Source organism: Asterias amurensis, chromosome 6 (genome assembly GCF_032118995.1).
Source record: "Asterias amurensis chromosome 6, ASM3211899v1".
NCBI classification, from domain to species: Eukaryota; Metazoa; Echinodermata; class Asteroidea; order Forcipulatida; family Asteriidae; genus Asterias; species Asterias amurensis.
The window spans coordinates 21,475,949-21,501,153 of record NC_092653.1 but is presented as its reverse complement, the minus strand read 5'-3'; the positions used below and the strand labels follow the sequence as shown (position 1 = coordinate 21,501,153).

The following is a 25,205-nucleotide window of genomic DNA, read 5'->3' as shown; positions in this document are numbered from 1 at the left end:
CAAATATTAGTTGCTGAGGTGATGTAGTTTTTTAGAAATGAGTAAATTAATGTCATGAAAATATGCTTTTACATGCTAAAATAATTTTCGTCTCATGATCATCATCACTGAGACGAAAATTATTTTCATGACATTGTTTTACTCATTTCTCAAAAACTACAGCACCTCAGCAAGTAATATTTTCAGGGAAGCTTTCTACTATCATTATCTTCAAACTGTGTAAATAAAGTGTAAATCTGTAGACATTTTGTGTTTTTTGTCCTCCAAATGTACATAAGCAAAGTATTTGGGAAACCAAGGGATTTTCCCAAACCTCTGCTTAAGCTCCAACTCTAGGCTCTCTTTGATCATGGAAACACTCACTGCCCCAAAATTGCAAAAAAATAATTCATGGCCTGATGTTTTACCCTAGTAGAGTCTTTATTCGGAGGCTAAAAGATAACGCAACACACATAAATACTGTAGGTATAAAAGTGTAACAGAGCAGTGGAGTGGAGCCACAAATAAAGCAATGGGTAAACAATGAATAGGGAGAAGAGGGTGGAGGGAAGGGCAATTTAGTTTTATTCTATATTTCTATATTTCTGATAATAAACTGACATTCGACTTGCATGAACAAGTTGTTAGTTTCAGATCCTACTCATGTACATGGTGTTACAGCAAACCTTACTAGATTGTATCCACACCATGCAAAGTTTCAAATCCTACTCATGTACATGGTGTTATCGCAAACCTTACTAGATTGTATCTCCACCATGCAAAGTTTCAAATCCTACTCATGTACATGGTGTTACTGCAAACCTTACTAGATTGTATCTCCACCATGCAAAGTTTCAAATCCTACTCATGTACATGGTGTTACTGCAAACCTTACTAGATTGTATCTCCACCATGCAAAGTTTCAAATCCTACTCATGTACATGGTGTTACTGCAAACCTTACTAGATTGTATCTCCACCATGCAAAGTTTCAAATCCTACTCATGTACATGGTGTTACTGCAAACCTTACTAGATTGTATCTCCACCATGCAAAGTTTCAAATCCTACTCATGTACATGGTGTTATCGCAAACCTTACTAGATTGTATCTCCACCATGCAAAGTTTCAAATCCTACTCATGTACATGGTGTTATCGCAAACCTTACTAGATTGTATCACCACCATGCAAAGTTTCAAATCCTACTCATGTACATGGTATTACTGCAAACCTTACTAGATTGTATCTCCACCATGCAAAGTTTCAAATCCTACTCATGTACATGGTGTTATCGCAAACCTTACTAGATTGTATCCCCACCATGCAAAGTTTCAAATCCTACTCATGTAGATGGTGTTACTGCAAACCTTACTCCATTGTATCTCCACCATGCAAAGTTTCAAATCCTACTCATGTACATGGTGCTATTGCAAACCTTACTCCATTGTATCTCCACCATGCAAAGTTTCAAATCCTACTCATGTACATGGTGTTACAGCAAACCTTACTCCATCGTATCTCCACCATGCAAAGTTTCAAATCCTACTCATGTACATGGTGTTATCGCAAACCTTACTCCATTGTATCTCCACCATGCAAAGTTTCAAATCCTACTCATGTACATGTGTTACTGCAAACCTTACTCCATTGTATCTCCACCATGCAAAGTTTGTTTCAAAACCAACTCATGTACATGAACATGGTGCTACAGAAAACCTTACTAGATTGTATCTCCACCATGCAAAGTTTCAAATCCTACTCATGTACATGGTGTTCGCACAAACCTTACTAGATTGTACTTCTGCCATGCAAAGTTTCAAATCCTACCAACTTCAATATATCATTTCATGTTGAAACACCTCTCAAGCTCTTAGGCATCACTACTATCATTCAATCAATCTTTTTGGATGATCATTCAATGGTGGGACATGCACCCTGGCTCAAATTGAACTCTTGAGGGCGTTGTATTTCCGTAGTAGCATCCGGACTGATCCAAGTTGCTGGGTTACCTGTTCTAGCCGCTGCTCCAGTAACTCCTGAAAAAAAATTAAATGAATATACAATTTAGTTGCAACAAAATACAGACTGAGATATTTGTTAACTTGTGACTAATTGGTTGAACATTTTTAAGTTCAAAGCACAGCGGTAGCACAATTTACTGCATTGTTTTTAGCATGAATAGTTGGTGCAGTATGGTGCAACGGATTACCTTTACATGATATGGATGTGATAGTTAGCAGTATAAGATGTTTAAGGGTTGAATTGGGTTTCCCTTCCATTCAAATCAACAATTTCACATTAATCCCCACCCATCCCCTCCCCATACTGAATGGATTCTCTCCATCATACCTCCTCTTTCCCAGACGTGTTTTTGGTTGAATTTGGTTAGACTAGTCCCCTGTCTTTTTCCACAAGGATAGAGACAGATTGGTTCTACATGAGTGCTCTCATCACATCTCCTTTCCAGAGGTCTTAGAGTCGAAATTGGTTCACCCTTCCCTTCAAATATGCACAGTTGTATCTTTTCCCCACCCATTCCCTCCCCATATGCCATGGATTCTTCTTCCTTCAGGTGGTTTTGTTTTCAATTTGTCCTCTTCAATAATCAATGCAGTGCACATTTCCCCACCTATCCCCTCCCTATACCCCATGGTTTCTATATCATACCTGCTCTCTCCCGAAGATGTTTTTGTTTGGATTGTGTCTTCTTCAGGGCCCAATTTGACAGCTCAGCACTTACATTCACCAATCGCTGCTTACTGTGCAAGCGCCAAATGTTTGGGGTAGCTGTGTAAGCAAAGAACGCCTAGTAACGCAACGTCGAGTAGACAAGCGCCCTGCTTCCATAAGCACCAGGGCCCAGTTTCATGGCTCTGCTTACCGCCGAATTCTGTGCTTTTGTATCATAGAATTGCGTGCTACAAGGGTTCTGTAAGTGCCAAATTCTGTGGTAAGCAGAGCCATGCAATGTGGCCCTGCTTCCATAAGCACCTATTTTTGCTTTCAGTAAGCAGAACCATGACATTTCGTCCAGATCAAAACAATGCACATTAGCCCCACCCATCCCCTCCCTATACCCCATGGGTTGACCATCCTACCTCTTCTTTCCTTGAGCTACGTGATAGCCTTCCTGATATGGGCACATGACTAAGAGCAGTTTCCAGCTGTGAATCAAACACAACATTTATCATAACTTCCTATCACTAGGAACATTAATCAGCCTAATTAGTTGGGCTTGATAGTTTAATCTAGGAGAAAGTGCAGCAGAAGCGTGGGCATGACAACCTTTGGCCAGTCGCCTTGTTCAAGTGCTACAAACACATAGATATAATTAACAAGTTGAGGCAAACTATACAATTGTTTTTGTAGATATACACAATCAAAAAAGCATGCTAAAAAAAAATGTTTAAATTTCATTTTAAAAGCAGTGGACAATAGTGGTAATTGTCAAAGACTAGCCTTCACAGTTAGTGTATCTCAATGTATGCATCAAATAACCAACCTGTGAAAATTTGAGCTCAATCGGTCATCAAAGTTGCGAGATAATAATGAATGAAAAGACACCCTTGTCACAAAAAGTTGTGTGCATTTAGATGGTTGATTTCGAGACCTCAAGTTCTAAATCTGAGGTCTCGAAATCAAATTCGTGGAAAATTACTTCTTTCTCGAAAACTGTGGCACTTCAGTGGGAGCCGTTTCTCACAATGTTTTATACCATCAACCTCTTCCCATTACTCGTCACCAAGAAAGGTTTTATGCTAATAATTATTATGAGTAATTACCAATAGTGTTCACTGCCTTTAAAAAGGTGGTAGCGTTTTGAGATTTTGCAAAAAATCTGGAAGGGTTAAGTCCACACTCACACACTCAATTCTAAATCAGAAAATGTATTAGCTGTTGCAATTATTAGCTATGGTATAAATGCAAAGGCCTGAAGCTCTGACCCTAGAAGAGTCTTTCTCAAAGTCTTTGACAAAAACTCTGCTAGGGTTGAAACACCAGGCTATTCTATTTATGGCAAAAAAACTAAATAAACACATTTTTCAAATGTATTATATACATCTGAAAAGGAAGAATTATGAGCATTTTAAACAAGTAGGTTGCACAGTTTATAGTAGCCCACAGGTCAAGTTGAGAAGTGGTGTTTACTAGTCCGTAGAATTTTTTACAAGACAATGTATGCCAGGCTAGTGTTAAGGGTGAGCCCTGGGGCCAGTTTAACAAAGAAGTAATATTGATCTTAGTCAATAACTAACAAAGAAACTAGTTTCTTAACTAACCTAACCCTAACCCTAACCCTAACCCTAACCCTTGTTAGGCATTTAGTGACTGGCCGGCTTACCTGTCGCTTCTCCATAATAAGGTCATCTAGTTTCTTTTGGTGATCGTTGATTCGTTCAATGATGTCAAAGTTACTCTCAGTCTGGTTCTGTATCAACAATACACAATCAACAATTATTCTGACAAATCTGACAAAAGAGCACGAATTCAAACTGTGGTGTTTCTGATCAGCAGAGTGTGGGTTCGAATCCCCAGCCGTGACACTTGTGTCATTAAGCAAGCCCTTAACCATTGCTTCGTCCTTCGGATGGGATGTAAGGCCATTGGTCCAATGTGTTGTTTAGCGCGTATAAAAGAACTCAGTGCACTTATTAAAAAGAGAAAGGGTTCGCCCCGGTGTTCCTGGCTGTGGCTGCTGAATGTGCCATAGCACCTTGTAACCCTTATGTAATGTTTTACTCCCAATTTTTAACTATGTAACTGTTCATGTAATTCTGCTGCTGGCAGCGAATTGAATAGATTTGTTAAAGACCTGCTTGAACGAAAATGTCAAGTCGTGAACTTTGCTGAATTCCACTTAAAATGTTTTCGATGAATAAGGAAATCGAGTCATATGATTATAAATAGGTTTCAATTGTGTAAAAAAACAATCATTTTGTATGCCCTTGTCCAGAGCTTTTCTGCGAGATTTGCGAAAAGCCCTGTTACGTAATCACTCTCAAGTAGATAAAGCCGCTTTGTTGCAGCGTGGATGTATAACAAAGCAAACTCCCACAATAGACGTCAGCGGCATTGTCCTTTGACGACTGCTCTCAACGGCAGAAGTGTTTTTAGTTTTTCAAAAAACCTTTAGGTAGGGGCCTGATTTTTTAATCGATAATTACGAAAAGTTCAGAAGTGTACACATATCAAAATTACATTAAAATGGTGAACAAGTGCATTATAAACAAGTAAAAATACAATTTCTGTTGAAAACATTCCGCTCAGGTAGCTTTTTTATAAACCATTGAATGAATGAATGAATGAATGAATGAATGAATAAGGTGCTACATAGTTGGGTCTCAAAAATCATAACTTTCAATAACCTATCTTTCTGTATGATGTATATACTAAGCGCCTTGAGTACCTTGTTTATTAGATGCGTGCGCTGTATAAGACTTTAATATTGTTATTATTATCTGATGCAAATTTACAATGTCATTTTTAAAGGGTGTGCATATTGTTGTAAGGATAGAATAAGATTGGAGATTTCAGTCATAAATTCCAGTACCACTGTCCCCTTGAAAGTAAAGTGTAGGACGGTACGTGCATGCCTGTGCATGAAACAGCTTCTCAAGGAAAATGTACATGCGAGCTGGTAAACTGCCCCCCACCCCCCCCCCCCTCCCCCCCAAAAAAAGACCCCAAAAATAAGAGGACACCCACTCCTCTGAAGTTTTTCAGGGTGTTATCATCATCCACTTTTTGCCAGTTTGATAATAATTGGCAGAAAAAGAAGTTATCAGACATGAAAAATGATACTAAAATTACTATTGATCTGGGATTGAAAATTACAGCAAAATATTGCAGAACAGAACTAAGAAATGAACATACCTTTGGGGTGTGAGTTCTTTGAGAACCTGCTGTGACGTTTGTTTGCACTTCCCAATCAGCTCTGGTCTGAACTTCCCCAGCTCGTATCTTTGAAAGAATAGATCCAACTGCATTGTTGCTACCTGCAAGGGAAGGTTTACGTTTGGTTATCATTCTTAAAATTTATGGCAAAAATACCTTTGGTTATGTAAAAAGATATCAGCTTTTATGCCTTAAAGACACTGGACACTATTGGTAATTGTCAAAGACCAGTCTTCTCACTTGGTGTATCTCAACATATGCACAAAATAACAAACCTGTGAAAATTTGAAATCATCCAATTGGTCGTCGAAGTTGCGAGATAATAATGGAAGAAAAAACACCCTTGTCACACGAAGTTGTGTGCTTTCAGGTGCTTGATTTCGGGACCTCAAAATCTAACTCTGAGGTCTCAAAATCAAATTCGTGGAAAATTACTTCTTTCTCGAAAACTATGTTACTTCAGAGGGAGCTGTTTCTCACAATGTTTTATACTATCAGCACTCTCCATTGCTTGTTACCAAATAAGTTTTTATGCTAATAATTATTTTGAGTAATTACCAATAGTGTCCAACGGCCTTTAAAATTGTCATCTGAGATTGTGTATTCCTATTAGGGAGTATCCTTCCTACATGGATATATTCGCTTCCGAATTTTCAGCGATATCTCAAAAACATCCCCAGCTTTAAAAGTGAAATTTTCACAAAGTGTACTTTGCAAGATAAAAATGGCATTGCCATCACAAAGATGACATACATACATAGCAGGCCTTCAATACCCATAAGACTAACACAATCTATCAAATAGTTCCATGTACTATCAGCCATATTTAAAATAGAGTCATGCCTTACAACGAGAATTTTTTTTTATTTTATCAAAATAAACGACAAGGGAAACTGACTGGGTAAATTTGTAAATGATTTTAGGGGTTGAACAAAGAATTGACTAGAGTGGGATTCGAACCAACGTCCTCCGGAAACGTGCCGGCGCTCTACCAACTGAGCTATCTAGCCCTATATTGGCGGTGTCCCTATTTTGTCAATATTATTGTTCGGGGGTGCCAGCTAGGGGGGACCTTTTTTTTCCCAATGAATGTTACTAACTTCCCTTTAAAGGGAAGGTACACGTTTGGTAGTTACAAAACAAATATTAACTTAAAAACTGACTTGGTAACGAGCATTGTAGAGCTGTTGATAGTATAAAACATTGTGGGAAACGGCTCCCTCTGAAGTAGCATAGATTTTGAGAGAACGAGGTAATTTCTCACTAAAATAATCTGAAAGCACACAAATTCGTCAACAAGGGTAATTTTTTTCTCTCATCATTTTCTCACAACTTCGACGACTAATTTAGCTCAAATTTTCACAGGTTTGTTATTTTATGCTTATGTTGGGATACACCAAGTGAGAAGACTGGTCTTGACAAACGTATACCGGTACCTTCCCTTTAATGTTCTCTCATGTGCTGACCCAACCTTGATAATACACTAACAATTTCTGACATTGATGTATTGTATGGAAATTGATCTCTCATCTGTTTCTACGATTTATTTCCTGCATTCACATACATCACAGGACAAGGCTGATTAATCAGATCCTACAAGACTTCTTTTGAGCGAGTCAATAACCGCGCTCAAAGGGTACTTGGTTGAATTACCGCCCAAATACATGTATTAATTACAGTGAAAATTAGTTACTTCCTTCCCAAGTTAGTAAATGATCCCATTCTAAACTACAACATTCAAAAGCCTATATGTTGTTTATGTGTGACACAATTTGATATCCTAGGACCAGATGTTAAAGGCACTGGACACTATTGGTAATTACTCAAAATAATTTTTAGCATAAAAACGTACTTGGTAAAGAGTAATGGGGAGAGGTTGATAGTATAAAACATTGTGAGAAACAGCTCCCTCTGAAGTGACGTAGTTTTAGAGAAAGAAGTAATTTTCCACTAATTTTATTGCGAGAACTCAAATTTAGAATTTGAGGTCTCGAAATCAAGCATCTGGAAGCACACAACTTCGTGTGACAAGGGTGTTTTCTCTTTCATTATTATCTCTAAACTTTGACGACCGATTGAGCTCAAATTGCGTCATTAACGTTGCACAAGTGGACTTACGCAGCTGCATAAAGTTTCGTGAAATCAGCTGCAGGTCTGTATGTTTCGTTTTTGAAAGGGCAAGGGCACCAAGGCATTTTCTCCTTGGTAGAGGGCACCCTTAGAGGAAAGTTTAAATTTGTACTGTGGGGAGCATTTCAAGGGCACTAAGGCAATGACCAGGGGGCATGGAGGCAATCGCTTTGTTGCCTCCGTGAAGTATCAGACCTGATTTACCATACAGATCCAGTGCCTTTAATAGGGTCTGGGTACTTCTTACACAATGTGCACAGATTTACATTAAACTTAACAAGTTTAAAAACAATGACTATTGAAAACTTCCCTTTAAATATTACTTGCTGAGGTGCTGTAGTTTTTGAGTTATGAGTAAAATGTCATGAAAATTATTTTAGTCTCAGTTTTGGCATGTAAAAACGTATTAACCAGTTATGATATTATACACTACCATAACATACCATAACAGGTTAATACGTTTTCACATGCAATGAAATTTTCATCCAACTGAGAGTGAGACGAAAATTATTTTTTTGACTTGTTTTTTTCTTATTTCTCAAAAACTACAGCACCTCAGCAAGTAATATTTTAAGGGAAGCTTTCTACCATCATTATCTTCAACCTAAGTAAGTTTAATTTAAATATGTGGACAGTATGTTTTGTGTTAAAAAAAGTACCAAAATCCTTTAAAGGGAAGGTACACCTTTGGTAATTGTCAAAGACCAGTGTTCACACCTGGTGTAACCCATCATAACCATAAAATAACAAGCCTGTGAAAATTTGGGCTCAATTGGTTATCGAAGTTGCAAGAAAATGATGAAAGAAAAAAACACCCTTGTTGGACGAATTTGTGTGCTTTCAGATAGGAATAAAAGACTTCTAGCTAGAAGTCATTTATTATTTTAGTAAAAAATTCATGACCTTTTCTCAAAAACTACCTTACTTCAGAGAGAGTCGTTTCCCACAATGTTTAATACTATCAACAGCTCTCCAATGCTCGTTACCAAGTCAGTTTTTAAGTTAATATTTGTTTTGAGTAATTACCAAACATGTACCTTCCCTTTAATGTTGGCATCTCCTTGTGCATACTTTAACATTCTGAACATTAGACAGATCACATTACATGTCAAAACATACAGGAACCAGAAATTTCCAATTACTCTGTTTTAATGCTTACCATCTGGCGGAGGTATAACCCCTCGATTCTCTCTTTTCAACCGTTGTTTCTCTTCTTGATTTCTCTCCGTGAAAAGCTGCCTGCGCGGTGACTCCCTCTGCTTCCTTGGCGAGGGCGCCGTATCGGTCGATTGCCGTGACCCGCTCCGTGGACTGTTAACCTTTGACCTCTTAGGGCTGTCTTTGCTGCCTTTCACAGGAAAAATGTCATGATCTTGTGGTTTGATCGCTTTAGCTAGGCTCTGTCGAGCTTGTTGATTGGGTGAGCTCTGCCGAGCTTGTTGATTGGGTGAGGTACGAGCTTGCTGAATGGTTGAACTACGAGCCAAGGCTGGGCTGGCCTTAGAAGACCCTGGTGACCTCTTCTTCCCAACTTTGGATGATGCCCAAATGTGAATACTTGCATCTGATGTTAGCGGACCACCATCCTGGTCCCCTTTCGGGGCCACGATTGCATTACTAGAGGATTGTCTTGAATTATGATGCGAGGGCCTAGACAGCTTCTCGTTCTCCAAAGTTTCATTCAGACTCCGCTCAGTAAAGCCACTTCCTGCGTTCATGCTCTCCTCTACTTTCCACATATCAAATTGACGGGCTGCTTTCATCATCGGTGATAGAGGGCGCTCTTCATCAAGGTCCAAGGGCACATCAAGGTTGTTGCTGTGATCCAAACCAACCCTATCATCTTCGAGTTGAGATGAACTATTTGAAAAAAGAAAAAGCAGAGATGTATCAAACAAAAAATATTGTTCACTCTAACTCCTTTATTGTCTTCAAGAGATGGTATTCCTTTGGTAATCACTTTTAAAATGAATGCCAATAAAAACTTACTTAGAAGTACAGCAGGTTTCAACAGTAAAAGCATTTTAAGAATAATTTTACTTTTAAGTATTGTGGTTCTTGGAAAAATGCATCAGTGTTTATCCCCCCAAAATTGAATCTGAGAAACACAACTATTAGATTGTGTATTCAAATTACGGATTTAAATTTTTGGTTTTTACCCATATACACCGATGTTTGTAGCACTGTATACTCAGTACTTTCCCGAGTCCTGTGAAAAAATCACAGGCATTTTACTCGGGTGGGATTGGAACCCACGACCTTTGCAAATCTAGAGCAGTGTCATACCAACTAGACTACTGAGATTGCCCGGTAGCTAGAGGCAGTTCGAATCCTATCCGCTGCTAAAACATAGGATTCGAAATGATTCGAATATATTGAGATACAGCAAGTGAGAATACTGGTCTTTGACAATTAAAAATAGTGTCCAGTGTCTTTAAATAATTTGGTTAATGCAAATGTCTTTGCACAAGATAGGGATAGTATGGCACACATCCAGTAATGATCATTAGCATTGTTATGGTTGTGTGCCCTTTCATTTAGGGATAAAGTCCTTATTCTTTCAAATATTTCCGGCCGGCAATCTCAATAACAAATATACCTTTCAGAATCTGTGGCAATTTGAAGACTTTCGCTACCACTCGAAACCAGTTCCTTTCCAGTAAACATATTAAAGCTTGACTTCAGAAACTTCCTATCTTCAACAGAACGGCCAACAGAGGGCGCATCACCCGATGCGTTAGGGACGCTATGACGGTCTGCGCGCTCCGGTGACGCTTTGTTCTGATCTTTCTTTTGATTAATGTTGTAGGGTGACCGCACGGCAGTGTCCAATTTCAAGGTATTATCCGACCTAAGACTGGTACCACTGCAAAAATGAGAAACAACTTATATAATAAATGATGGGGTAGCAGACTAAGATATTGCATCTGAGGAGACAAAACCAGTGTTCAATTGAAGAGGGGCTCTATAAATCAATTTCATTTTTTTTTTATGTCCATAATTTCCTTTTCAAAGTGATTTGGGGTTGAACAAAGACAAATTGACTACAGCGGAATTTCAACCAGTGGGCTCCAGTTTAACAGGTCTGCGCTCCTGTAGCCTGAATATCTGACATAACACTGCGAGGCTCGTGAATAATGCCAGAAACCTGCCTCCAACCGGCGTATACATTCACCTGTGACCTACATTCATTTCACATAGAAATACGCAGTCAAATTCTATGGCGGACATGATAGGAGTGTACTGTTTGGGCATGTATGGAAAGCTCATGTCACTGCACGTTCAATGGTACCATTGTATCCAATGGAATCACTGGATCTGAGTAGCAGGGAACTGTCGCAAGGATAGAGACAGGGGCCCAGTCTAGCGATCCAGCCGTCGATTTCACCAAACTCTTCCTAACTTAGGATTAATCTTAGGTCTTAGGATGGGTTCAGTTCCCTATCCAAATGCGTAGGATGCATTGAACCCATCCTAAGTTAGGACGGGTTACTCGTCCTAACTCGAGTTAGGAAGAATCCTAGCGTTTCGTGAAATCGGCTGCAGCAACTCTAATCTCGCCCTATGTTAGCAGAACAGGGGGTACGAGTGCAGTTGACTTCATTTATATGAATGTTCCTACCTTAACGACTCTGGTACACTCTGTCTCTTTAGTACTGAACTTTCCAAATCTATTCGCCTCACCTCAAACTCCAGATGTGAAACCACCCTGCAAATATAACAAGACTTTCTTTACATCTGTGTTAATTCTTTCAAAACACTCAAAGTGTTGCACAACTTAAAGGCTCTGAACACAATTGGTATTTACTCAGCATAAAAACTTACTTGGTAACAAGCAGTGGAGAGCTGTTGATAGTATAAAACTTTGTGAGAAACGGCTCAAGTAACGTCTCAATGGTTGGAAAGATGTTTTAAAAGTAGAATACAATGATCCACACAAATTTGCTTCGAAATTGCGTGGTTTTCCTTTTACTGCGCGAACTAACACGGTCGACCATTTATGGGAGTCAAAAATTTGACTCCCATAAGTGGCCGACCGCGTTAGTCAATGAGGTAAAAGGAAAACCGTGCAATTTAGAGGCATGTTTGTGTGGATCATTGTATTCTACTTTTACAACATCTTTCTACCCATATGCATTTTATAACAAACGGTTACAAACACTTTTCAAAGACCAACAGTTTACTGGCCCTACACTAAAATCACTGGCCTCTGACCTGCAGTCCAGTGTAGAATTCAAGCCCTGACCATAGATTGTATGCACCCAGTCTCCTGACGATGACTAGAGCAAGCTAGTCAGAGCTTTGAGACCAACTCAAGAACTGACTCTACCGTAGTGCAGTAATACGATCTATAAGATATTAGCTATAAGTAGTAGTCCAAGCCAATTTTCTATACCTTCCGCCCGAGTAGTAGTTAAACAGCAAGACAGTTCTTTTCAGAACTGAGAAGTCTCCCGAACATCTGATAAATCTACTCCGCCGTAGTAGAATAAAGAAAGACAGTTCCCCAAGAACAAAATCTACCTGGCAAAGAGACACACACATGGTGTTACCGCAAACCAAATACCTCACCATGCAATGCCTAAAATCCTATATGCATCTAATACCTTGTCAAGTCAGCAATTTTTGCTTTAGAGTCATACAGCTGAGTTTCCGTCGCTTGCAGCAGGTCTCGAGTTATCTCATGCTTCTCAGCTAGAGCTTTATTCTCGGCCGAAACCTGCAGAAGGAGGGGAGAGAAAAGTGGAAATTATAATATTAATATTGAAGCCTTATATAGCGCACGTATCTACAAACAAGGTAATCAAAGCGCTGAGTATATACAAATTCAGAAAGATAGGTAATTACAGTGATGAATTCTGAGACCCAATAATGTAGCACCTTATAAGGGTTTACAAGGTGCTACGGCGCATACAGCAGCCACAGCCAGAAACACTGGGGCAAACCCCTTCTCTTTTCGATAAGTGCACTGGGTTCTTTTACATGCGTTACACAACACATGAGACCAACACCTTTACGCCCCATCCGAAGGACGAAGCAATGATTAAGTGTCACGGCTGGGGCTTAATAAAAAATCCATTAAAAAGTTACAGCAATCCATAAAAAAGTTACAGCAAATAAGAAAAATCCATTAACAAAATACAGCAAACAACAATCAGTTAGAATCATACAACAAACAATTACAAACAGACTTAAAAATAAACAGAAGCAAATTGCACAAAGATCATGGAAACTGTCACCCACACAATATATACAGATTGTGATTACAGATCGTAAAAAGCCTCCCTAAATAAGTGAGTATTTTGGACTTGAAGGACCCCAGCAAAATACCTCCCTGTAAACAAGGCGGTAGTGCATTCCACAACTTTGGAGCAACCGACACAAAGGCGCGATCACCAAAAGAATGCAGCGTCCTATCCTTAGGATACTCAAGAAGTATTTCACCTGTTTACCGCAGGCTATATCAGGCTTTGCATCTAATGGAGTACATGTTGCTACAGAAGCTCATGCAGCATTCTTTGCTAATGGGTTAGTCTTTGAGGGCTACCACTACCTTCTTTGTTCGATCTTAAAAAAAGACACTCACCCGTTTTAAAATCTTTTGATCTCTCTGCTCGTCCATTGCTTGTGCATCTTGAAGCTGTTCAAATGTTAAACAAATTAGCGTTACCAATTAATAAACCACAAGAGAAACTGACTGGGTAAATTTAAATAACTTTTGGGGTGAACAGGTAAAATCCAAGATAACAGGATTTGGAAAGGTTTGCGGTAACACCATGTAATGACTATCTCTAATGAGTTGGGTGGTTCTGAAAAGAACCGTTGATTTCAACTCGAAGTTTCGATCAGTATGCTCTGATCGTCTTCTGGAGAAAGCTGAAAGCCTTAGAAGACAATCAGAGCATACTGATCGAAACGTCGAATTGAAATCAACGGTTCTTTTCAGAACCACCCCATCTCATTAGATGGTGTTGCCACAAACCTTTCCATATAGTATTTCCACCATGCAAAGTTTCAAATCCTATAAAACAGGATTTGTTCCTACAACCTGTGGATTGATGTACTGGAAGGGGATCTACCAGCTAAGCTATCTACCCCTAATTTATTTCTACAATTTTAGTTAATACAAGTCTATGGGATCAACATGGATGACGTCAAACAAAGCTGCACCTATTCAATTCCATACAGCTGATTAAAGACAGTGGCTACTATTGGTAATTGTCAAAGACCAGTCTTCTCACTTGGTGTATCTCAACATATGCACAAAATAACAAACTTGTGAAAATTTGAGCTCAATCGGTCGTCGAAGTTGTGAGATAATAATGAAAGAAAAAACACCCTTGTCACACAAAATTGTGTGCGTTCAGATGCTTGATTTTGAGACCTCAAATTCGTGAAAAATTACTTCTTTCTCGAAAACTACGCCATTTCTCACAATGTTTTATACTATCAACCTTACCCCATCACTAGTTACCAAATAAGGTTTTATGTTAACAATTATTTTGAGTAATTACCAATAGTGTCAATTGCCTTTAAGCAGAAAATACTGCTCAAAAATATTCTGCTTAGCAAAAAACAAGCTGCATACCAAAGAAAGATAGTACCTGTTGGATGATATATTGACCGTTAACCTCATTATGTGCTTTGCTACTTTTTGTGCTTAAGCAGCTTCATGAAATAGACCGATCCATTAAGCTTCGCCCCATTGAGTATTGACCAATCACAACGCAACAAAGGTCTGACAAATAAGGTCCGACATGCGAGCGCGTATCTTGGCAGAGTTGTGCAGAAAGGCATTGGAGAGCCCCACGTGTTCTGCTCAGTCTATTGGGCCATGGTTTGGTAAAAACCTCCAGGTTTCTACAATATCAGAATGTGTCTGCTGCCCTCACCTGGTAAGCTTGGTCCAGGGATACCTGAAGTTCACGTTTCTTCTTCTCCAGTGTCTGGATATCGGACTCCTTGTGTCTGCATAATTGCTTGAGGTCATTCACTTTATGAAGTAGACTGGTCACTGAGTTATTAGTACTGTCATGAGGCTCAGCCTGAGATAGGATCAACAAGTAACACATTAGTTAAACTGAGGCAATTGATCCGTTCCACCAACATCATACGAAGCCTTAACATCTGGTGTGTGTTCGCATTGGACTTAAAATGGTTAACTTACCACCCTAAATTGTTAACTTACCAATATTAAGTCCAAATGCCATGTCACACAAGGTAGTTTACGGGCAATCAGTTCCAGGCAATCTCCAAGAAGAAAAGGCACTCCCATTTAAATGTTGAACATTTTCTTTTGTGGAGTGAAGGCAATGTTTTTAAATTGACTCATGTGCTACCAAGGTGGCCCTGTAGCATGCACTGTAGTTGGTTGCCTCCAAGTTGCCTGTTAAAGTTGCCTCATGTGACAACGTCCTTAGTGCGAACAGCCGGTAATTTAACAGGCTGGTAAGTTACTGCCACAGCGCTGTAAACATAACAGGCCGATTTGAGCTGCGGTTACTTAAAGGCAGTGGACACTATTGGTAATTACTCAAAATAACTATTAGCATAAAACCTTACTTGGTAACGAGTAATGGGGAGTTGTTGATAGTATAAAACATTCTGAGAAACGCCTCCTTCTGAAGTGACGTAGTTTTCAGGAAAGAAGTAATCATTTACCAATTTGATTTCGAGACCTCAGATTAAGAATTATTATCTCGCAACTTCGACGAACAATTGAGCTCAAATTTTCACAGGTTTGTTATTTTATGCAACTACCAATAGTGTCCAGTGTCTTTATGTTAACTTAACAGGGGGAAGAAGTCCAATGCGAACGCGTCACTCCGGTTACTTAACAATACTGTCACATGACTTATTTCTAAAAGGTCTGATGATGTTCGAACTGCTGCGTGCAATACGCGCTGCTCTGAAAATGTCAGGTTAAAAGCATAGCTGCGTATCCACTGCGTACGCAGCGCACGGAGCCCTAGCCTGAGCCGGAGCCCAAGCCGATGTTTGAGAAAGGCCCCAGGTAACTCACCAGACACAAATTAATCCAAGTGTGAACACCTGTTAACTTACCAGGCCGGTAAGGTTACCGGGCCGGTAGGTTACCGGGCCGGTAGGTTTCCGGGCCGGTAAGTTACTAGGGGTCGATTTCACAAAGAGTTAGGACTCGTCTTATCTCGAGTTAGGACGAGTAACTCTTCCTATCTTAAGGATTAATCTTAAGGTCTGCATGCTACAGTGCAGGGTTGGGACTCGTCCCAAGTCCTAAGACTAGTCTTAAGTTTGGAAGAGTTTTGTGAAGTCCAATGCGAACGCGGCTTAAGAGGCCTGTACGGATGTCCGGATCCATATGGATTCATTTCACACAGAAATTCGCAGTCAATTCACACATACACATGATTACTGCTCTGGCGTCCAAGCAGGCCAAAAAGAATATTTACAAATAGAATCTAGAAGCAGTCTAGATTGTGGGATGGAGGGAAGCATGCACCAGGCAAGGAGTTCCAAGGAGATGCAGTGCATGGAATAAAGCCGTGGAATGGCTCTCTGTCTGCATCTTAGAGCAAGCTCGAGTGCGCACATTTAGTCCACCAGTGGTCGACCACAGACTAGCAACGCACATGTGCAGTGACGTTCTCACCCGAACGACTCGTTTGGTAGTCTGGTCAACCTTCCACCTTTCCTTTAAAGTGTCACTGGTTCCCCTCTGCACTTAACATATGTTAGAATGAAATATGCTGTTGGGACCAGTGAGGAAACCGTGGGCTCGAGGCTGGTTCCAAATGGTCGACCACAGTAGTCAACCAATGGTCGACCAGCCTGGGTTCGAGTTAAAATGGTCAACCTTTAGTTAACCATTGTGCACACTCGAACTTGGTCTTAGTAAAGCAATAGTGTATGGGTGAGAAGCAGAAAGCCAAATATTAGAGTGAAGAGCAACAGAGTTATATATAAGAATTAGAGGGTGCACTGGCCCACATACCCGGCCCGGCATGCGCACTTGCGGCCATTTTGTAAGTTGACAAAATAGCATCCAGAGCGTGTATTTATCAATATACATGACATGTTTTTCACATTCAACGCGTGTACAGAGTTCATCTTACAAAATGGGGCGCGTCTCCTTAAAGTACCGTTGTGTTGCGTTTGTGCACGCAGCACCACAAGTGCAGCTCCGCTAGGTCAGCCTGAGCTGTTTTTTAGCCGCACGTTCACTGTTCACCTACCTGCACTGTATTTATATCCACACCCTCGCATGCACACAACAACCACAGTACGCAATACACCAGATGGTGGACTGTACTTTCACGGAAGAAGAAGTGCACCCTCTAGTTCTTATATATAACTCTATGTGGAGAGATTTCTTACCAGTCTGGTTTCCATAACTTGCACAGTAGTTTCAAGGTCTTCAATGCGACTACGTTGAAGACGTAACAAATAAAAAAAGGAAGATTGTTTTTTTAATATGGTATTTTCAGCAAACAAATAATAAACAAATCAATGTTTTGTAAATGCAATTTATGTATATTGCCAAAGTTTTAATTTTATTTTTATAACAAGTTTATTAAAATTGATTAATACCCTAAATAGTTTATGCATTCCGATCGGTCCAAGACTGGTCACATAATAACAATAATAATAATAAAAGTGGATCCAAGATGCTTCAACAAAAGTATTTTCCTGTTGGGTATTGTGGAGCTACCTTTGTGAACTGAGTTCAAAACATACGTGTAGTATCTATAATGGTTTACAAGGTGTTTTAGCGCAATATGCTGCCAATCAAACCAGGAACACTGGAAAGAACCCCTTCTCTTTTTGATAAGGAGATTGGCTTCTCTGTGTACCATCCGAAGGACGCAGCAATAATGGTTAGGTGTCTTGCTTTAAGGGCACCAGTGTGACGAGCCAAGCCTCAAGCCCAAACTCCGGTGAACAGAAACATCAGCGCTCAAGTTCAATTCTCTTAATCACTCGGCCACAACAGGCCATGAGTGTGTATGATATAGACCGTCTCTGTGAGCTCTGTGAACTAACAAATAAATGGCCTAGGAACCAGCACATTTTTCTGTTAAAATTCTGTATGCACTGTGCACAGTATCATTTCAACTGTTTCTTTAACAAACCTGTTAGCAGATTTCAATGATGTCTCCAGCTTGACACAGTTATTCTGAAGTCTCTGATTGGTTCGTTCGAGGGTTTTATTTGGGGAGTGATCACTCAGGGCTGTTGCCTCTATTAGCTTGGCTTGAAGGTCTTGTATCTCACTGTCGTAGTAAGCTTTCAGGTCCGCAATGTGTCTGGCATGCTTCTCACGTAGATTCAACCTGACAATTGGAAAAAGAAGGCTTTACTTACAAACTACACGAGTGTTTCCCGAGGCCCTACGCACCAGTGTTCCCATAGCCCTAGGCACCAGCGGTCCTGTAGCCCTTGGCACCAGTGTTCCCGAGGCCCTAGGCACCAGTGTTCCCGGGCCCTTGGCACCAGTGTTCCCGAGGCCCTAGGTACCAGTGTTCCCGAGGCACTAGGCACCAGTGTTCCCATAGCCCTAGGCACCAGCGGTCCTGTAGCCCTTGGCACCAGTGTTCCCGAGGCCCTAGGCACCAGTGTTCCCGGGCCCTTGGCACCAGTTGTTCGAGGCCCTAGGCACCAGCGTTCCCGAGGCCCTAGGTACCAGTGTTCCCGAGGCACTAGGCACCAGTGTTCCCTTGACCCTAGGCACCAGTGTTCCCGAGGTCCTAGGCACCAGTGTTCTCGAGGCCCTAGGCAACAGTGTTCCCGGGGCCCTTCGCACCAGTGTTCCGGAGGCCCAAGGCACCAGTATTCCCGAGATCCTAGGCAACAGTGTTCCCAAGGCCATTGGCACTAGTGTTCCCGAGGCCCTTGGCACCAGTGTTCCCGAGGCCCTAGGCACCAGAGTTCCCGGGGCCCTTGGCACCAGTGTTCCCGAGGCCCTAGGCACCAGTGTTCCCAAGGCCATTGGCACTAGTGTTCCTGAGGCCCTAGGCACCAGTGTTCCCGAGGCCCTAGACAACAGTGTTCACGAGGCCCTAGGCACCAGTGTTCCCAAGGCCATTGGCACTAGTGTTCCCGAGGCCCTTGGCACCAGTGTTCCCGAGGCCCTAGCCACCAGAGTTCCCGGGGCCCTTGGCACCAGTGTTCCCGAGGCCCTAGGCACCAGTGTTCCCAAGGCCATTGGCACTAGTGTTCCCGAGGCCATTGGCACTAGTGTTCCCGAGGCCCTAGGCACCAGTGTTCCCCGAGGCCCTAGACAACAGTGTTCACGAGGCCCTAGGCACCAGTGTTCCCAAGGCCATTGGCACTAGTGTTCCCGAGGCCCTTGGCACCAGAGTTCCCGAGGCCCTAGGCACCAGTGTTCCCGAGGCCATAGGCACCAGTGTTCCCGAGGCCCTGCGACTCTCCTGGAAACATTTCTCATCATCATTCACAGAGAGTAGGGATTCATGTCATGGCCAAAAACTTGATCTACAAAAGGTATCTACAACAGGTTCGAGAAGCTCGAATACAAGGGCACCTTTGGCTGCCAGCCACATCAACCCATTATGATCACGGAGCACAGTCAAAGATCGAAAGTGTTTGATTTTTTTCCCCGAGGGAGTAAAACTGGATGGCCTGGAAAACCCTTGTGGCACAGCAGAGAACCAACGCACAACTCAACTCACACATGGCCCCGGCCGGGAATCGAACCGGGGTCACCTTATTTTGAGAGGCGAGCGCTTTACGCACAAGCAAACCATGCCACCCAAAAGACAACAAGTAATTGTTTTCATGCATGACCTTTGACCTACCTTGATGAAAGATTTGCATCTTCCTCTCCGAAGTCCACTGTTTGCCCTGGAGATGAACTTTGACCCGACAGATGAGGTGACCTTTGATCTAACCTTTGCCCCACCCACTGGCCATGAAGTTCAGGTGACCTTTGGTTAAGATCTTGATGGGGCGACCTTTTAGTTTGAGGTGACCTTTGACCCTTGTTGGCATCCATTGGAGGGCTTTTCTGTGTGAATTAAAAGCATAACGTTCAGGTAAAGAATTATTCATTCCACTCTGTCATGAACAAATATCCATTCCAGGGTGTGCAATGTACTGCAACACGTAAATACATGCAGCCGACCATAGCAGGGTATTTTATAATGGCATGTCAATGCCGTGCAGATAAGAGCACTGGACTTGAGCTCTGGTGTTTCTGATCAGCAGAGTGTGGGTTCGAATCCCAGTCATGACACTTGTATCCTTAAGCAAGACACTTCACCATCATTGCTGAGCTTTCCGATGGGACGTAAAGCCATAGGTCCTGTGTTGTGTAATGCACATAAAATAACCCAGTGATTGTAAAGAGGAGGGGATCGCCCTGGTGTGTCTGGTTTGATAGGGTGCATATTGCGCCACAGCACCTTGTAACGATTACATGTGCTAAAGAGGTCTTACAATACGTCAAGAACATAGCTCGACATACCGAATGTTGGAGTGCCCTGAGCTATTTAACAATTGTGGCTCTTATAGCGTACATGTCCATCACCCGAGTGACGCTCCTGGTGCTGTAACATACAGTATTTCCAGCGGGATGTGGGACTACGTTTGAATTATGAGACCTAATTCTGATAGCACCATGTAATGCTTTACAAGGTGCTGTGGCGCAATACCCCTTCTCTTTTCAATAAAGTGCACTGGGTTCTTTGACATGCGTTACATAACACATGGGACCAACGGCTTAACGTATCATCCGAAGGACGAAACAACGGTTAAGTGTCTTGCTTAAGGACACAAGTGTCACGGCTGGGGATTCGAACCCACACTCTGCTGATCAGAAACACAAGAGTTTGAATTCGGTGCTCTTAACCGCTCGGCCACGACACTTAACATATTATTAATTTACCTGTTCACTTGAGACCTCGTCTGTGGACATATCTGGGAGTGCCTTGTAGGTATCTTGCTCCGCTTGTTTCCAGTAGGTAAAATCAGAATATGTTGTACTGGTGTCATCTGAGGTTGGAGTGTCTCTATCCGTGTCTCCTGCAAAACATGAACTTCATAATCAGTAAGCTTTCAGACTAAAATTAAAGACACTGTACACTGTTGGAAATTGTCAAAGACCAGTCTTCTCAATTGGGTGTATCTCAACATATGCATAAAATAACAAACTTGTGAAAATGTAAGCTCAATTTGTCCTCAAAGTTTCGAGATAATAATGAAAGAAAAAACACCCTTGTCACACGAGGTTGTGTGCGTTTAGATGGTTGATTTCGATACCTAAAATTCTAAATCTGAGGTCTCAAAATCAAATTCGTGGAAAACTACTTCTTTCTCGAAAACTATGCCACTTCAGAGGGAGCCGTTTCTCACAATGTTTTATACCATCAACCTCTCCCCATTACTCACCAAGTAAGGTTTTATGCTGATAATTATTTTGAGTAATTGCCAATAGTGTCCACTGCCTTTAAACAATAAAGTCCTTTCCGTTTCAAATACGGAAACAAATCTACTCAAATAGGAAGCATTTCAGCAAAACTCACCCTTCTGATCTGCACTATCTGACTCCTCGTTCCCTTGTGTCACCCCACGCATATCTCGTTGTGTCTGATTGATTCTCTCCTGTTGGCGTGATAGGAGATGCCTGATCACCGTTTGCTGTTCTTGCTGCTGTTGCTGCAGTGATAACCACTGGTGTTGCATGCTCCGTACCTAAATAATAATAATAAATAATAACAACGGTATTTATAACGCGCCTTTTGCCAAAGGATACAAAGCGTCAGGTATTATTACTGCAAGGAGTGGGACAAAGTTTGAGATATAAGGCCTAATACTTAAAACCATGTAATGGACCGTTTACAAGGTGCTGTGGCGCAATCATAGAGCTATATAGCTCTATGGGCGCAATATGCTGCCAATCCAGCCAGGAACACCGGGGCGAACCCCTTCTCTTTACGATAAGTGCACTGGGTTCTTTTACACAACACATGGGACCAACGGCTTTACGTCCCATCCGAAGGACGAAGCAATGGTAAAGTGTCTTGCTTAAGGACACAAGTGTCACAGCTGGGGATTCGAACCCACACTCTGCTGATCAGAAACACCAGTGTCTGAATTCGGTGCTCTTAACCGCTAGGCCCGTCACTTCCTAAGGAATATTCAAAGCACATGTCCAAAGCATCCAACTAGGAAAAGAAACTGCTGGCAACATGTAGATAAACTTTCCCACAACTTAAAATAAAATGGCTTTGAGATGGAGGCTAAATATTGCATGAGTCCCTTTGGTTGAAAACCACAACATACTTGACACACACAGGTAGTATGTAAGAGAGTTTTTAAAAAATACAGTAAAATCTATGCACTATCAGGGAACGATTTCGTCCCGCAATTTTGTGTACATGGTAGCAAAATATGAAGACTGAACTTGTTTTGTGCAAACTGAATGCTAATATTGAGGAGCAAATGATGATTTTTGAGTAGCACTGATACATTTTGGTTAGCATTTTGCTCTGCTATACAAGGGAAGTCGTTCACCGACTTTAATGAATAATATCTCACCTGAGATGCATACTGTTCTTGCAAATTGTGCTGCTGCTGAGCAAACTCTCTCTGCAGAGCGATTAGGTGATTGTCGTACTGTGCAGCTACATCCCGAACTCTGCTGTCCTCCTGCCCTTGAAAACTACTTCCTATCTCTTGTGTCTTTGACTCCTTGTCAGTGATCCTGTCCTTGACCATCTCAGCTTGTTTTTGTTCCATGACATCTGTCCACGTTGTCATCAGTGTCTCATTTGCATCCTCTAAGGACCCTTCTAAGGTCTGGTCGCTGTCGCCGGATGCTGAATCTGTCTCCTCCTGACTGGAAACGGATATGAATCCTGGTGATGAAGTCCTCTCGTTTTCTTTTCCATTTGGAGTGACCCTCGCCTGCTTCTCATGACCATTCAGGTGGTTGCCAAGTCCAGTTGTGGTTGCTTCCAGTCTTGGTGATGTGGAACCACGCCCAAGAGGCTCTTGGTGTTGTTTAGAGATGAGACCTTCTTGTTCTTCAGTCAGGCGAGCAAGTTGTAGTTGAAGCATTTCAACTTGCCTCTCATGGTGCTCTCGTTGTAAGGTCAACTGTTGGACGTGTTGTTGTTCCAAGATCGTGAATAGATGATCCCATCTCTCCTGTTGAGTTCCACCTTCTTGTCCAGGAGAAAGGACCTCAACTCGCTCTCTAGAATGCCGTACTTCTTCAGCTTCGGATTGACTCGATACATCAGCATCATTCTCGAAGCCATCGCCATCACTGGAAAGTAATCCCGTCATCAAAGAGCCAAAGGGACTTGCACCAAATCCACCAAGTGAAGGTAGGAATCCAAACTGGGAATGTTGGAGTCCTGGGAACCCATTCCCAAGCAACGGACCTTTTGGTTCTTTGGTAAGGTCCAATTCAATGATATCCTCATCTCCTCTGTCTGTTGAGCTATCAGAAGTCATCCCATCTGCCTCTTTCACATTATCCGAACCACCCTGTCTGTTCATCTGGCCGTTAACATCTCTACCATCTTGGTGAGATCCTTGAGCATCATTTGCCTCAACCCCTAAAGTCTTCTTTAAGTACTGAGATGAAAGTAAACCTGAATCACCCAAGATATCAAGGTGCTCCTCCGAGCTAAGTCCGTTAGTTAAAAATTCCAGATCACCAGTATCTACATTGGGATGGGCGTTTGATTGACCCTTTATAGGGTAATACTGCCGGGAGCTTCGGGCAGTGTTGGGTTCACTTTCCCAGGAGCTGGTGTCAGCATCAGTGGAGCTGATGACCTCATCATCATCCATCCCATCACCAGCCGTCTTGGCATTCCTGATATTCTGATGCTCAGAGGCTTCCATCATCTCTCACTGGTCATGGTTTTTGATGAAAGAACAGTCTGTAAACAAAGAAAATTTTGAACTGTTTAACGCAGGCATAGAGTTATATTTAAGAACTAGAGGGCGCACTGGTGATGCTGCATGCGACGGGACCTTAAGGAGACACGCGCGCCATTTTGTAAGATGAACTATGTAAGCGCGTTGAATGTGAAATACACATCGAGTGTGTTGATAAACACCACTATGCGATGCAGTTTTGTCAACTTACAAAATGGCCGCATGCGCGCATTGCATATATTGGCCAGTGCGTCCTCTAGTTCTTATATATAACTCTTTGGATGCAGGGTAAATTATGCACCTGTTGATTAAGTGCAAATAGTTAGTTAGTGGCCTGACGTTTCGACTCAAGCAGAGTCTGTCTCATTTAGTCTTTGAGAAAGGCTCTGCTATGGTCGAAACATATCAGGCTATCTTTTAATAATAATAATAATAATAATAAACGAGACTTATAAAAGCGCATTTTGTTTGTTTATACAACATAGGATCATAGGTCATTGTGGTTAAAGTGGCTCCATTTCATAACATACAATAAGCAAGGACATTTAAACTTCAAAATTGCTCCCGAATGGAAAGATGTCATTGTTAAATGTTGATTTCACTTATGTCCCTCGCCAATTTGCAATTGGCCATAAAATTCATACAGCTAACAATTTTTTATAATAACATCCATGATTAATCCGGCTAATGTTTGGGATCATTTTGCACTTTGCAGTCACTGACTAAATTATAAAATATAAAACCATTTTTTAATAAGGAAGGAGATAAGTAAAACCTACTAAAAACATAACTTTTTTAAAACAATTGCAATTCAGTTTCATTCACTTCTGTTTCTAAGTTCTAGTCCGCCTCCATGTATGGTTTCACTAGGGGTTAGCATGGTTAGACACAATCTAAATTACCATCTATTCTAACTGTCTCCGACTGACTTGTCTGTTTGATTAAGCTGAGAGTGAGTGAGAAATCAACACCAAACTGTGTGAGTGTGTGTGTGCAGCATCCTATGCAATGCAAATGGCTAGCTTGGCTTGGGTTGGTGCATGCCCGGCTAACGGTGACCGTGATGTTCTGTTTCGTTAAAAAAAACTACTGCCCTGGCTACCTACATGTACCCTGGAACATGTACAATCTCTTGCTAAAACACTCAAACAGCACGAATAACTATTAGACTACATTTACCACCGGCTACCACTGTCCAGTTTGTATCTGTAAAGTGACCGGATCTTCAGAAACTGGATGTAAAGCCAAAAGGTCGAAGTCAAACGTGCAAGGAATGTTGTTACTGCAGTCAAGTACCAAGGAGTATAC

The 25,205-nt window shown here is 41.5% G+C and overlaps 1 protein-coding gene across 3 annotated transcripts; it reads right to left on the bottom strand.

The window, feature by feature from the left end:
• Positions 1-170: 170 nt before the first annotated feature.
• LOC139938197 (uncharacterized) lies at positions 171-25,205 on the bottom strand. Of its 3 annotated transcripts, none has more exons than XM_071933594.1 (17): positions 25,077-25,205; positions 22,542-23,899; positions 21,527-21,695; positions 20,890-21,026; positions 19,802-20,010; positions 18,116-18,316; positions 17,361-17,409; positions 14,897-15,049; positions 13,591-13,644; positions 12,611-12,723; positions 11,626-11,712; positions 10,603-10,869; positions 9,163-9,863; positions 5,853-5,974; positions 4,321-4,407; positions 3,077-3,142; positions 171-2,014 (listed from the first exon to the last, which is right to left on the bottom strand). In XM_071933594.1, the coding sequence occupies exons 2-17, from the start codon at positions 23,862-23,864 to the stop codon at positions 1,919-1,921; spliced, it is 3,834 nt and encodes a 1,277-aa protein (XP_071789695.1). In that variant the 5' UTR covers positions 23,865-23,899; positions 25,077-25,205; the 3' UTR covers positions 171-1,918. The 3 variants fall into 3 exon arrangements, with proteins under 3 accessions (XP_071789695.1, XP_071789693.1, XP_071789694.1); XM_071933592.1 differs by having other exon boundaries at positions 25,004-25,197; XM_071933593.1 differs by lacking the exon at positions 25,077-25,205 and adding an exon at positions 24,800-24,951.

Coding starts and splice junctions, on each gene's coding strand:
- LOC139938197 (XM_071933594.1), bottom strand. CDS start 23,864: ATGATGGAAGCCTCTGAGCATCAGAATATCAGGAATGCCAAGACGGCT. Junction 20,011..20,889: donor ACGAGGTCTCAAGTGAACAG/GTAAATTAATAA, acceptor TAATTCACACAG/AAAAGCCCTCCAATGGATGC. Junction 2,015..3,076: donor GTAGCTCAAGGAAAGAAGAG/GTAGGATGGTCA, acceptor ATTTTTTTTCAG/GAGTTACTGGAGCAGCGGCT.